This window comes from Cupressus sempervirens, chromosome 4 (genome assembly GCF_028749045.1).
Source record: "Cupressus sempervirens isolate cs-2001-9-10 chromosome 4, ASM2874904v1, whole genome shotgun sequence".
Taxonomy (NCBI): Eukaryota; Viridiplantae; Streptophyta; class Pinopsida; order Cupressales; family Cupressaceae; genus Cupressus; species Cupressus sempervirens.
The window spans coordinates 261,526,170-261,541,757 of NC_143121.1; the positions used below are offsets into that span (position 1 = coordinate 261,526,170).

Sequence of the window (15,588 nt, forward strand, 5' to 3'; positions counted from 1 at the left end):
TCATTTAGTAGCGGCAAAACACATTCTCAAATATCTTCGTGGAACAGTTGAATATGGCTTAAGATACACAAATGTTGAACTAAGTCTAAGCGGTTATATAGACTCTGATTAGGCAGGAAATTCTTTAGATCAGAAGAGTACATCAGGATGTTGTTTTACCCTGGGATCGGCAATGATATCATGGTTCAGTACAAAACAGTCATCAATAGCTCAAAGTTCCACTGAAGCCAAATAGCAGCATCTATGGGAGCTCGAGAAGTTGTATGGTTGAGAAAGCTTCTAGTTGGATTGTTTGGAAAGCCACTAGCACCAACAACTATCCATTGTGATAACCAAAGTTGCATCAAACTCTCCCTAATCTAATGTTTCATAACAGATCAAAACACATTGAGATACCATATCAATATATACAAGACATGGTTGAGAAGAATGCAGTCGAGTTGAAATATATTAGTATAGAGAATTGGATTGCAGACCTTCTTACCAAACCACTTGCTAAAACAGAAGAGAAACATTTTTATAAGGAACTTGGTAGACATTTTAATAAATGTTGAAATAGCTCATGAAAGGCTTTATCGTGTAAATCAACAACTAAGTGTTAGATATCATTAAATTCATTGTCTATAAGTTGTTTGTATAGATATATGATAGGTATTTGGTGAATATCTTGCCTTGATATTTTTATAGGCCATTACCACATTGAGTACTTGATGAATATCATTTAGTTGATGTTTTGATAGGCCATTACTCGAAGTATTTGACTGATGTTTTGATAGGCCAACACTCATGTTACTCAATATGATACCAAAAGAGCATTTGGTGAATATCATGTGTTGATATTCTGATGGGCCAATACTCATAATGGAAGTCTTTTAATTAAAGATTTCCTTGTGTCATTCCTAAATATTACCAATGGTGTTCTATTTACATATGTGTTTATCCTTCTAAACTAAGAGGGAGTGTAAATGTGTTAGTTCAATCAGGATAAAACATTATTGAATATATATATATATATCAAAAATAAACAATAAGAGATCATAGGAATCTCGATTGGCTAATCTCATAATTGAACGATTGTCTAAAGATTCAATTGTGTTGATTGAATTATTTGTTTGCATAAAATGAATATTAATCGAGAGCCACATCCCCGATGGGACATGACTCCCAGTGGGCATATAAAACTAAGGTGATACCTATGTCAATAGAACACACAAACAAATAATTATCTCATCAGTCTTCAGCATTGTATTCGCAGGTTCTCTCTAGATTTTCTATCTTACCAACAGTCATTATTAATTCAAAGTATACAGTATAAGAATTATACAATCTGTGCAGTATATATATATTGGTATTGAAGTATACCGATAGTCTGAATCAATTTGTTTCTTCATTCCTTCTAAACTCCAGTGGCAAAAATCATTTATTTCAGTTACATTCTTTCTGTACCTTACTTGAAAGTTTCATACAAATTCTGAGATATATAATAGGATTTGAGACCAATATAAATAAGTTCATTCTCCTCGAAATTAATTTTGATAATTAACACTTATTTACTACAATTGCTATGTAATGATGCTGATTTAAAGTTTTCTTATCTCATAGACAGGTTATGTGGCAATACTTGCTGACCTGTCTTTGACATTCTGACTTATTAATATTGCTGCCTTAGCTTCTATTCATAATAGCAAGAGTACTATTGCTGCCTCTGTCTTCTATGCAAAGCTCAGTTTGTTGTTTATATTTCTTTAATCGCACTTTTCTTCTCTTAATTATATTCTATCAAACTCTCCGCATTAAGACATATTGATTCTTAACAACAATAATCAGACTATTGGCTAAATATTCAGGATACCACATGTTGAGTTTTCAGGCAATATATATGTTTTACCTTATGCCGGAACTGTATACTTGTATCCCATTTTATTTTCATTGCTCTACTCATGATAACTGGACATCACCACTCCATAAACTCTAGCAATTAAGTTATTTGAAGAGACTCCAATTTGCATATTTATCACAGATAAATTTCAGAGACTGCTGCATATTCTTTACATCCGAACCTCCTTTTTTTTCTTTCAGTATCTTGTTATTGTAGCTTCAATCCCTTCTGATATTTTATAAATCAGACTGGTGATTTTTCAGATTTTATATAATAAGATATATTTATTTTGTACACTCATATAAAATTTCAATAGACCATTTAATTAGCAAGCCACTGTTTATAAGTGATGGCAAGTATTGATTGTTGGCAGATACCAATCACTGATTAGTTTCCAGTCAATCGCTGATATAGATTGCAGATCACATTAATTTATTGCCGATGGGAGAACGCTCTTTTAACATTATGCTAACCTTGGTTCTTGTTAAATATCTGCAACTGCAGTATTCTTCTCGTTGTGAGATTGCCGGAATCGATTTGTTTTATGCAACTGTTGTATATATATTCTTTTGTCCATATATTCTCTAGTCTGTAGACGGCTGCAAATTGATCTTCGACTATATCAGATTAATCTCCAGTATTGATCGATCCTAATATTAATGGATCTAACATATAGATATAATTCAATCTCCGATTGTTTTTAACTCCCGTTTCAGTGATAGACAGACATATTGTGGTGTTTAATGATAGATGACTATGGCGATCATTCCTAGTGGTGCATGGAATTTAGATATGGAGCTTATAATATCCATATTCACTCTCCAGCTCTCCATCTTAATAGCCATATGATGTACATTTGCAGTTTGGCTCTGATACCATGTTCATTTTAGGGATAGGATCTCCGCAAATGTAATAACACTCCTGATTATTTCTATGTGTTCCAAGTGCAGATCCAAATGCATATATATAGGAGCAGAAGAGACATGTCTCTATGTTAATCAATATTGGTTATGGCGAGTTAATTTCCATTTGACATTATTTACAATATATATGATAACTGATGATTAATCAAATGCAATAATGTTTAACCAATAACCATTGGGGATTTAACTCTAGATCAATTCAATCTGACTGAAGCTACAACATTAACATTGATCTTTTACATTTTCTAATAAAAATAACTGATGTGATTCTTCCAGAAAGCCTAAATAAAACCCAAATTGATTGAAGTTTAAATCACATTCTATTGATAAGGAGTAATCAATAAGAGTAGCTGACTTGTTTACTGTTTGCATTCAAATGGATTTTCTTTTTTCTCTGCATGTTGTTTTAGCAATTATCAGTATAACACCTGTGCTGGGATATGTTGGGAAACTGGTATGTCGGGACAAGTTTCTAAGAAGGGGGAACAAAGGACCTCAATTTTGAGGCCCTCTTTAAAAATGATTTGAGCAAACCTCATATAGGGAGTTCAAGTACATGGGGCTCAAATTAATACAATATCAACAGCCTAGATTGTTCCAACACGACCCTGAAGTATTATCCCTCCAAACATTAATGTCAACCAATTACAATAAGGCACCAATCCATGGGCCAATGAGAAAATTACATTGCCTTTGAAGACAAATCCATTTGAAGATCGACCAATGAGAAAACTCATTGTGGTAAAGCAATAAATGCACTCCACATGTATGCCGGGAAAAAATTGATTAATGGAGATGAGGTTGTGCCAGCTTAGCATGATTATCTAGTTTAAACTCCACTTTTCCATCCTCCTTGTCTTGAAATCTTCTCAGTGAAGCATTCTTGAAATTGCTTGTAATGAAATAGTCCTTGACTTGATGTATTGGCCTTGATTTTGCTCCATGAACTTCAATTTGATTTGCATCTTGATTTCCTTATTGCATGAGATGTGTCTACTTGCAACTCGATCAGCACGCTTGCTTGAATTTTTCAACAGATTTGGATATACAACATTTATCATCTTATCAATTATGCCTTTTTCTTTCATGTTGCCTTGTCCTAGCCATGATTTGTCCTTCAAGCCTTATAATTATTAACTTTGCCGTTGCATTTGGACTTCCATAATCTTGATCTCCAACTTCAAACCTCTTTCCTAACTTGATGAATGACTTGCAAATTGTTGATGGTCCCACGTTGATCTTAGCACTTGAATCACAAAACATTGGACCTTGAACAGCCTTGTCGTATCCACATTAATGTTAATATCTCCTTCACTTGTGTTAATTTTTTATAGCGTCAATCAAATTAAACATCTAGTGTAATCCTAAGGACATTTCCTTGACTATATAATTGAATCGGGCACATTATAATTTATGGTAATTAAGACCACGTCACCATCCCTCGATTAATTTGATTAGCTTGAATACCACACACCATCGTATCGCGCTTCATGTGACATGACTATAGCAATTATATCATCAGGCCACTATTATATGGTTTCATCATTGTCAAAGATGTCCTTAGTGGATAAAGCAGCCCATTCACTGTCGGTGTTTGAAGGGTTGCATAATGTTTTCAATATGAAACACAACAATGCCAAGTCACTTCACGTGCCCCCACTTCTATCTTGTCAATAGTATCGGGTTGTGTTGCTTAGCCATTAAATGTGCATAACAATATGAATTTTTATTAAAACTCGTTTGAACTGATGGGTTGTTCATCGGGTCATATCGCTTGGGTAAAGGTTGTCAACCTTTTGACTTATACTCAAAGGGAGAAAGAACCCTCCTTTGAAACGTACATATTATTAAAAGTGCTATTACAAAGGGGAGCTTCTATTACAAGAATCATACATTATATTCAAAATAATACATTATAGAAAATCAAATTTATAAATCTTATCTGAAAATTAACAACTTGAACTTGAACTTGGCATTTGAACTCTTCTTTTGCTGTCACCTTGCTTGAAATCTTCAAGTTACAGTGTCATTCCTTTATCCATGTTCATGCTTACCCTGTAAGTTCAAATTCTAAGAAATGGAATCCTCCTTGCTTGTAATTCTACTTTAAATAATATTTTGTTGCCTATCTGATTGAATCTTTAGGATCCTATGATGAATAGTTTCAGATATTAACAGCAAGATTTTGAAATTTTGTATCTCTTAAAACTTATCCTCAATTGAATTCTACCATGCAATTATTAAAACTAAACTCTGACTTCAAACTTAAGGACTGATTTCTTATTTCTTGGATCCGAAACATTCAATTTCTCCTCAAATAAAAACACCCAGCAATCCACCATTGTTTGTGGACCTATGATTGCAAACCTGGTTATAAAATATGACTTTGAGATTTTTAAATGAATTCTGAGTTTAATGAGGCTTCAGGTCTGCAAGAATTCACCATTTCAATTTAGAACTAGGAAATGTTTGATTTTCTCCTTGGATTCTTCCATCTCCAAAAAGATCCACTTGAATCAATACTCAATTATTTTGACCCTTATTTCCTTTCTGATTTTTGTACACCCAGGTCTGCTCTGCTTTTAAAATTAATGTCATTCAAATTGCACTTGTGATTTGAAATCAAGGCTCTCTCTTCTTGCATATGCTTCTTACCCCAACAATCATGTCTTTTATATGGGGCCAACCTTCATCTTAATTTTATTTGGTTTGCAATTCATTTATCCCTTCACTTGGCCAACTTGACTTCGTTAATTAACCGCCATTCCAATTTGGCCAACTTGATTTAAGGTTTTCGTCTTGTTCCAGTGGTAGATCACATTTTGAAAGGTCTTGAAATTGAGCCCAAGTATATGAGTGGAAAACTAGCTGGACTTGGAATTGAGCACCAAAATGTGGCGGAAAATCGCCTTTACTAGAGCTTGGCTCCAGCCTTTGAGCAGAAATCAAGGCTTGTTGGGGCTCACATTAATTCTACGTGGAAATGACACGCAGTTGAGCTCCAACACCCTAATTTGGGCAGAATTTAACCCTCTCTTGTGCTCACCCTGAAGTTGTCTTCAAAAATTTCTTTAGGGCCAAAACATATGATGCAAAGACTCATTTCTCCTTCCTTGTTCTCATTTTACTGAGGCAAAATGAGAACAATACATCATCACAAATCAATGCATCACAAAACCAAGCAATCTATGAATCTGCAAAGGTTGAACAAACAATCTATCAATTAGCAAAGATCAATTCAACAAAGTAAACAATCAATCACATCATCATCAACCCACTGACATCCTAGAATAAAAAATCAGTCATCAACTGTCTATCAAATCAATTAATTCATCCATAGTTTGCAGAAACAGCCTCCAAGAGTACTCGGCAAGCCCAAAAATCCCAACTCAGATAAAACTCAGAGAAAACTCAGCTGCTTAGAAAGAACTAAAAATTAAAACATCTTAAAGAATTTTTATTTTTTTTGCAAAATTCAGTTACAAAATATATTAAATAAAAAATTGACATCTTGAAAAAGAAAATGCATGGTTTTATAGCAAAAACAGCATTTGTAAAACAAATTTTATTCAGCATTTTACCTGTATCGATAATTTTACCCATCCATAAAACCCTGAGAGTTAAACTTGCAAGTACTTGCCCAGCAAACAAAACAGAGTGTACTTAGCAACTCAGCGAGTTTGCAAACTATGAATTTCATCATTCAAACATCAATCATTTAAGCATCACCATATCAAACCCATGTTCATTTATTCAATCATCAAAGGAGCAGAAAAGGCAACAACAACAAAAAAAATAGATAATAATAACATTCAGATCTGCAATCCTTGGTAAGAGTATCATATGACACATACATGGCATAATGAATCCACTGATGACTCTCTATTGAATTATGTCGGCAGTTCAGGAATATGATATTAGTATGTCAAAGTTTATATATAGATATACATACAGACGTATATACATATATATGCATAAATTTGATTTACTATGCATTTCATTGCCGAGTTGGGAATATTCTAATACGGGATTTATGTATGAAATATACATATATATGCATAAATTTGATTTACTATGCATTTCATTGCCGACTTGGGAATATTTTAATAAGGGATTTATGTGTGAAATTCTGTGTGGGTTTTGACTTCTGTAAATAGCCATGGTAGGGGAAATGAGGAACCACAGGTACAAAGATTGTGATGAGGTCATCTTCTAAGTGCACCACCTCATGGTATGTGAGTAGGGAGTGCCATGGGTCCAAAGGAGGACAAAGGGGACTGCCTTTGGGCTTAGGAAGGATGGACTACCTGGGCACTCTATTGTTAATTTTTCTAATGACCTCTATCATGGTAAACAGATGCATATTGATGTCCAATCATTGGAGGCCAAAAGAGATGGTAAGGGATCTCTAGAGCACGTTATCAAGTCACCCTACCTTATCACTTCTATGGTCAAGCCATCTTAAAATTGATTCAAGCAATCTAGTGATTTGATCCATATTTCCAATAAATGCTAATTTCTAACTTAAAAAATCTAAATATAAATTTTGATTATAAAGTATAAAAACCTAGGGCAAAACTTGGGTACTCAATCTGGGGACAGCACACTTACACGATCCTTTACTAGATAAAGGATGAGAACTTAATTTTTCTCTCAATCACAATATCAGCTTATTCTTTATTTTTGATAAATGATATTAACTTTCCCACATGGGAACCCCTATTCATCGACCTTGGAAAACTCCAATTCCCTAGTCAGCCATGGCACACATAGGTGTGCTTTCACTCAACTGTGCAAACTCTTATAATAACACTAACTACAACACTGAAGAAAAACCCATTCTCCAAAATAGTTGATCAATCATCATAACATATAGCCAAAGAAGTGATGTTCGATTAATTTTGAATGACCTATTGGCAAGGTCACTTGAAGACGGGGATACTTGTAGATTTTGGAAACCGATACCGCTACTGGAAAAATATATGGTTTGATAATGAATTGCTGATATACAAACAGAAAACATTAAAGTGCAAACAAAAATCAGAAATCTATCATCTACTCAGAATGTTTTAAACTGTGCCAATTCATGGATTCAGTCAATTAGAGCTTCAATTGGCAATTTTTGGGCTTTCAGCGGCGAAAGTGATGGTAAAAAAATTCTTATGCATTTTTTTTTTCACTTCAGACGTGTTGGAGACACCGTAAAACATGGTGGGAGACTGGTGTACAGCGGGAGACACCAAGATGAAGTCCCCACCCATTTGAGGTCTCTGCATCTCAGAGGGATGGAGACATTCATTAGAAAAAAATTAAAATTCAATACATTATCCTAGGGTATACAAAAACAGAAAATGAAAGCAAGACTAAAACAAGAAAAGAACAATTTAAAGCTACAATACATTAAAAAGAAAAAAAAAATATCAATAAGAATTTTTTTAAATAATCAAAATATTTATTTCTAATTTTAAGCTAGGAAGTTTAGAAATTCTGGAAAAAGTTGAGAAAAACTCACCTTTGACTAAGAAGTCTCCTGCCTACAAATTGATTGTTTCTCATGGCAACATGGTAAAAATACTGCATATCTTAACAATCCTTCACCACTGACAATTAAAACAGTGTTAGAATGATAGCAGATGTTTTTTGTGTCTTGTGTTTGTCAAATGAGGCCTTTTGGGTGACTTTTAATCATTTGAGGATTTCAATATGCAATTTAGGGTTCTTTTTTACAATAAGATGTTTCTTTTTTGTTGAATATGGGTGCTACTGTGTGCAGATCTTCTTGGTTCTCTTATGTTTGTCAAATGAGGCTTTATGGGTCACTTTTAATCATTTCAGGATTTCAAAATGCAATTTAGGGCTATTTTTTTTATAAAAAAATGTTTCTTTTGTTGTTGAATTTGGGTGCTACTGTGTGCAGATCTTCTTGGTTACCTTCCAAGATGCATCTAAGACATACTCCATCAAGCTACCCAGGATGTGACCTGGGCCAACCTGGAGATGGACCTGGGTTTATTTGGGCTAGATATGGGAGCCAATCCAAGTGTAAGTCAAATGATTTTAATGTATAGCTTATGATCATTTTTCATTGAGCTAGACCTGAGCATGGAAGCCCACGAGACTTTATTCTAGACCTCAGAGAATACAAAGGCATAAACCAGAAGAAGTTTTGAGATGAAGCTACAGTTGATTGAAGCCAAACCCTGGCACACACCACAATTCAAAAAGATGACGATAAAAGCAAGAATTGATGAGATCAAAAGAACCCAGTTTTATAATCACAGAAAGAATGTAGGAAAAAAAGATGAATGTACAGAGCTTGGATCAGCAATAAAGAATCTTCTAACTCTTTATAAGAATTGGTTTGTTTTTTCTTGGAAATAAAGAAAAAATCATAGTTCAATTTGATCAGCGAAAGAAAAAACTCTTGAGTAGAAATGCATTTATGGATTGATCCTGTGAAATGCTTTAAGAGAGGACTAAATCCAACGAAATCACAAACTTGAGGAAAATAAAAAAACTTCTGCGCAAAACAAATGAAACCTAGTTTAAAATATGAAGTAGAAAATGGTCCAAAAAAATAGTAACATGATCAAGTCAAAATCCTATTATTGTGTTTTCTTTTTGGTAAATCGTGAGTGATGTATGACAAAGTTGGGACAGGCCTGGGCACCATTTTTGCACCAGTCAAGCCTCGGCCATATTCTTAAGGGAAACTTAGGTTGCCCTGAATGTACCCTTTTTAATATACAAATTTAGCACTACTCTTCTGATCTAAAATCAAGTGCAAACTCACCCTCAATTATTATACCATAACCCCACAATATGTTTTTTTTGTTATACTTAATCACAAAATTTTAATTTAGATCGTCCTTGAATGTAGCTACAATTTTGATTACAAACCTCGTCATATGTCTGCTGAGTAAGCTGGGGCTACATTCATAAGACCTAAAATTAGGCCATCCTCCAATACACCCCATTTACATCATGCAATAAACCTCGTGACATGTCTTCTGCATAAATTTTGCACCTTAATTAACTTAAACTTGCGTTGCCCTCAAATATACCTTACACGTATTAAACCAAAGTGGCATAGCATATGTACTGAGTATATACTAATAATGGTTTAAAGATTAATCCTCAGAAGCTATTAAATACAGCCCATATTCATTAGAATACAACTTTGTGAGAATGTTAAAGATTCATATTTTGCTTTACTACAATGTAAAGGGCATAGTCTTGAGCTATGTTGTTAATTAGCATCACATTATAGCCATTTAGACCCGATTTGAAGAACTAAATCACTGGCTAAGACAGAGTATCCTCGAATACAATTTCGAATTATTCGGTTGACCGAATCAGTTCTCCATTTGCAATACACTACCACGAATTTTCGTAAACATTAAAATAGCTAACACTCATATTTTTTCAGGGGATTTCTAGATTTCATATGAACAGTGTACGAAGACAGGTGGAAAAGAGCATGAATTTCAAATCGAAACAACTTGATGGAAAAGATTTAAATGAAAAAGAATTTTCAAAAAAGAGCAAAGAAACACGATTTTCAGTTTAGATCTGAGTACTTCTCTACCCAATCTTTGAATAAATTACAAAACGGTTACGATTTTTGCTAACCTGCCATGGCGATAAACTGAAAGGCGGTGTCTGTGATTTTGCAGATCAGAATACAACAAGATGGAGGGTTTTGAACAAAAATGGAGTGAAAGCCCGCGTTAAGCCCTAAACTGAAATGTCAGCAAAAGATGAACCTCAAGTGAAGTGTCGTATATACGTTTTTATATGCGGGCCCCAAAATCTATATGCGCGTATATGTGTGTACATACGTATATATTGTCTGTTATGTAATTTTATAGTTTTTATTAGTAAAAACAAAAGACACAATGTGTCGTTTCTGCCTAATGCAAATGGTCGTAGAGGTGTAGGTGAGTGAGAATAAAATTAAATAGTTCTAAATTATCATTTTGAATGTATTAATTTTTGCCTAGAAATGCACTTGTGATATGGTTCATATTTTTTCATAAATTAAAGTAATTTTTATTTATAAAATAATATCTATATAATTTAATATGTATATTTGTAAATAATAAATAGATGGAATACATATAAATTTGATGTTAATGAATAAATATAATCTAATAAATAAGAAATATAATATAACTATTTAATTTTAGTACATAGTTTATAAAAATTTAATAATAATTTATATATCTTTTCTAATTGAATTTTTTTTTGTTATTATTTTTTTTGATATAAAATATAATAATTAATTTAATATTAAAATCTATATTTAAGCTTTAAATATATTTAAACTAAATGATAAATTGTTTAAATAAATAATAATAATAATAAATGATATAATTTTAAAATTCTAACACTTATCAATTATACATATTACAAACACTATTATAAAATATAATTAAAAAATGATATTGTTTAATTTATTTTTATAAAAGTAAAATAATAGTAATAATTTAAGTACTTTTACTAAAAAAAAAAGTTTTTAAAAAATTAGAAATTCAAAAACAAAGATATAACATTTAACTCTATATTTGATTAAAATATCTATATTTGAACTTGGTAAGAAAAATAGATAATGATAATTAATATTGATTAGACATTCATTTGTGAAATGGAAGATAAAAATGATTGTTTTTTAAAAAGATAATCAACTTGTCACAAATGTGGAAAGATAAAGTTGTAATTAATGCATTGATAGAGTTCTTATAAATCAATGTATTTGCAAAGTGGTTGAAAATTCTATATTAATATGTAATGAAAATTAATTTTACTCCTTATTGTTTTTCCTCCCAACCAATCGCAATAAAGATAATTAGTTTTTTTTCATATTTTAAAATCATAGATAAATGTGTGAACATTATAAATTTGTATATAAGCAAAAAAATATTTACATACCATTGGTTGGATGAAAAAGTTATTTACATCTAACTGATGCGTTAGTATCTTGCCAGACAGGAACTAATAATAATGCGTTATTCATTGGGCAAGAGCTTACAATACAATCGTAAATTGTGAGTCTATTCGAAATTAGTAAATAACAATAATTAATCCGGTCGATAATTATTATTATAATCTTGGTTTCCACCTCTTACCAATTAAAAATAATAATAATACATTATTCATTAAGAAAAGAAAAGGTCAATGATAGATAGTTCATTTGTGATATACATTCAAGATTGGGAGCTAGCCTGCCTTCACCATCTCAGCCTATTATAACTAAAGTAACTACTAATGAGGATTTAAATATGGAAGACAAGATTGAAGTTACTCCCACATGAGTGCTGGATTCTATAGCCGCATCTCCTCAAAGGCTTACTCAAGTTGTATCCACACCTGATAATGCAACTACTCTTGAGATTTTGAATCACTTAATGAAAATGACTCTTAAAATTTCTTTACTATACGTCATCAAGGAAGTACCACTTTATACCAAATCTATTAGAGATGCCTATGCCAAAAGGCCTAACAAGAAAAGGTAAGATCCTTAGATTGTTCATGTCTTGGGACAATTGTCTAATCTAATGTTAGAAAAGCTAGTCATCACCAAATACTTAGATACTTAGATCCAAGAAGTCTCGTAGTTACCATACAAATCAATGGGGTTCAAGTGAAAAATTCCTTAGTTGACTTGGGAGTAGTGATTAATCTTTTGACCATAGATATCATGTTACAATTAGATATTAATAACATGAGGGAAACACCTACTATCCTGTAGGTTACAAATAGTTCCACGGTAAAGCCTAATGGAGTAGTTGAGGATGTAAATGTGACTTTAGATTCTTGGGAATATCCTACATACCTGTCATTTTCTCTCCAAAAGATAATAAGGGAGGGTACCCAATTATACTAGGTAGACCTTGGTTAGCCACAACTGATGTCTGCATAACATGCTAGTCAGGAAAAATGATTATATCATATGAGCTCTCTACTAAAGAGAAAGCTCTACATTCTCCATCTCAATCTCAGTTAGACAATGATCAAGTTATATGGCTAGAATTAGGGGATGATAATTTTGTAAGTCGGGTCATGATGCTAGACTAAAGCCCTTTTATGATATCTCAAGAAGAAGATATTTTTATGGATATGGAATGACTAACTCAAAATTTACTAACTCATGCATTTTTATGGATATGGAATGACTAAGCCCAATAACGCCTTCTTAACATTGGTGCTTTTCTTAGAACCTCCTTTAGCTACTGAAAAGACTCATTACAGTCTGAACTCCATGCAAATTTTGATTACTTCTTCAATGAGTTATATAATGGTGTAGAATTGTGATTATAGTACTTAATAGATCTCTTATAATAACATATTTCCCCTTTGTTGGTGTAGGCAAAGTATTTATCACTTTTATCTTGGTTGGGTACACTTGGACTCCAAGTGATGAAATATAATGTCCCAAAACAACTCCTTCCATCATCATGAAACTCTTATCATTGTTCAGAGATAGATAATGTTCATGGAACCATTTAATTACCTTGAGTTCTTTAGATTCTAGGGAATATCTAATATACTTGTCATTTTCTCTCCAAAAGATAATAAGGGAGGGTGCCCGATTATACTAGGTAGACCTTGGTTAGCCACAATTAATGTCTGCATAACACATTAGTCAGGAAAAATGATTATATCATATGAGTTCTCTGCTAAAGAGATAGCTCTACATTCTCCATCTCAGCCTCAATTAGACAATGATCAAGTTATATGGCTAGACTTAGGGGATAATAATTTTGTAAGTCAGGTCATGATGCTAGACTAAAGCCCTTTTATGATCTCTCGATAAGAAGATGGTATTTTGATAGTTATTCTCTCAAATGAATATGGAGTTGATTCTCACATTTGTCCATATATTGAATGTTCCCTACAAACTATACTTCCTCCAAGGTCTATCTCTAGCTTTCCTATAGCTTCTGCATACATTGTTACTTAATGAAATAAACTCAACCTCTATTGTATTAATGTTAATGACTGGTAAAATTGCTAAGATAGGAGTTCCACTAGGAAGGGGGTTGAATGTAAACAAAAATATTTCTACCTCATAATTAGAAAGTTTCATAAATTTGTTGCAAGAAAAAAGTGAAGCTTTTTCATGGGATTATAAGGATATGAAGGGATTATATCCTCGAATCTATATCTATGGGATATACACCTGAGTGTAGACCTATTAGGCAACCTGAAAGAAGAGTAAATCTAGTGCTTGGGGATATTGTCAAAATTGAATTACAAAACTCCTTGATGCTATTTTTATCTATCTTATTTCTAATAGCCAATGGGTACACCTTTAGTGAAAGTACCTAAGGAGGGGAGTAAATGGAGAGTGTGTGCAGACTATAGGGAGCTAAATACTACTACAAAGTAAGGTTATTTTCCTTTTCCATTTGTAGATCAAGTCCTACATAACTTGGCTAGAAAGAAATATTTCTCCGTTATAGATGGATTCAATGAGTTTAACCAGATTAAGATAGCACCAGAGGGTCTGGATAAAACCACTTTTACCTATCCTTGGGGAAAATTTGCATACTTAGTGTTACCATTTGGTTTTTGTAATGGACCAACTACTTTTCAAAGGGTTGTTATCAACATATTTATAGATATTTCTACTGATTGTATGGAGATTTACATGGATGAATTCATTACTTATGGATCTAATTTTGAAGAACTCAAGGTAATTAAATGGTTCCATGAACATTATCTATCTTTGAACAATGAGAAGAGTTTCATGATGATGGAAGGAATTGTTTTGGGACATTATATTTCATCACTTGGAATCCAAGTATACCCAACCAAGATAGAAGTCATAAGTACTTTGCCTACACCAACAAAGGGGAAATATGTTAGAAGCTTCTTAGGATATGCTCGATATTATAAGAGATTTATTAAGGACTACAATCATAATTCTACACCATTATATAACTCATTGAACTGTAATAAGTCTTTTCAGCAACTAAAGGAGGTTCTAAGAAAAGCACCAATGTTAAGAAGGCGTTATTGGGCTTAGTCATTCCATATCCATAAAAATGCTTTTGATTTTTCCATTAGAGTTGTACTTAGTCAAAAGGATGGAGTATAGGAATTTCATATATTACATTAGCAAAAACTTGTAATGACTGAAACTCGACGATGTTGTCACATAGAAGGAGATTCTCGTTGTTATTTATGCTCTCAACAAATTTAGGCATTATATAATAGGATATGAGAGATTATGAGAGATTTTTTTGTACATAAATATCATTTATTCATTAAATACTTAATAAAAAAACCTAACAGGGGGGGGGTGTTAAATAGATGATTGCTTCTTATGCAAGAATTTGATATCAAGATTATTGATAAGCCTGGCAAAGCCAATGTAGTAGTTGATTTTCTCTCATACATACAATTTATAGATGATTATTCAACAATGGATGGAATTTTTATATATGAACTTCTCTTTTCCCTATCTAGGCGTAAATAAGAAATGGAGAAAATGGAGGGGTTTAGATAGAGATCAAAATTGACTAACTCATGCAGGTTGACTATCATAGAAGTTAACATTCAATAATCCAAAACATGGGAACTAGAGAAAATAAGCCAAAATAGGGCCTCATCAAGGGTGTAATGTGCCCTTGATTGGCATGTCAGGGGTGTAGTGCACCCCTAAAGCATCAAGGGTGTAATGTTCCCCTGATTGTCAGGTGCATAAACCCTGGGGACAATCTAGGGAACCCAAAATTGGTCTTGAAACCTAGAAATCATGTTTAGATTATGAGGAAACCC

General features: G+C 32.8%; 1 protein-coding gene across 1 annotated transcript in view; it reads right to left on the reverse strand.

Moving 5' to 3' along the window:
• Positions 1–10,557, reverse strand: part of LOC149560985 (keratinocyte-associated-like protein) — a 33,000-nt gene extending 22,443 nt beyond the window's left edge. The window contains exon 1 of the mRNA XM_089824920.1: positions 10,435–10,557. Coding sequence (XP_089681046.1) covers positions 10,435–10,441 — 7 coding nt within the window. The 5' untranslated portion in view covers positions 10,442–10,557. The remainder of the gene's footprint in view (positions 1–10,434) is intronic.
• Between the last annotated feature and the right edge of the window lie 5,031 nt (positions 10,558–15,588).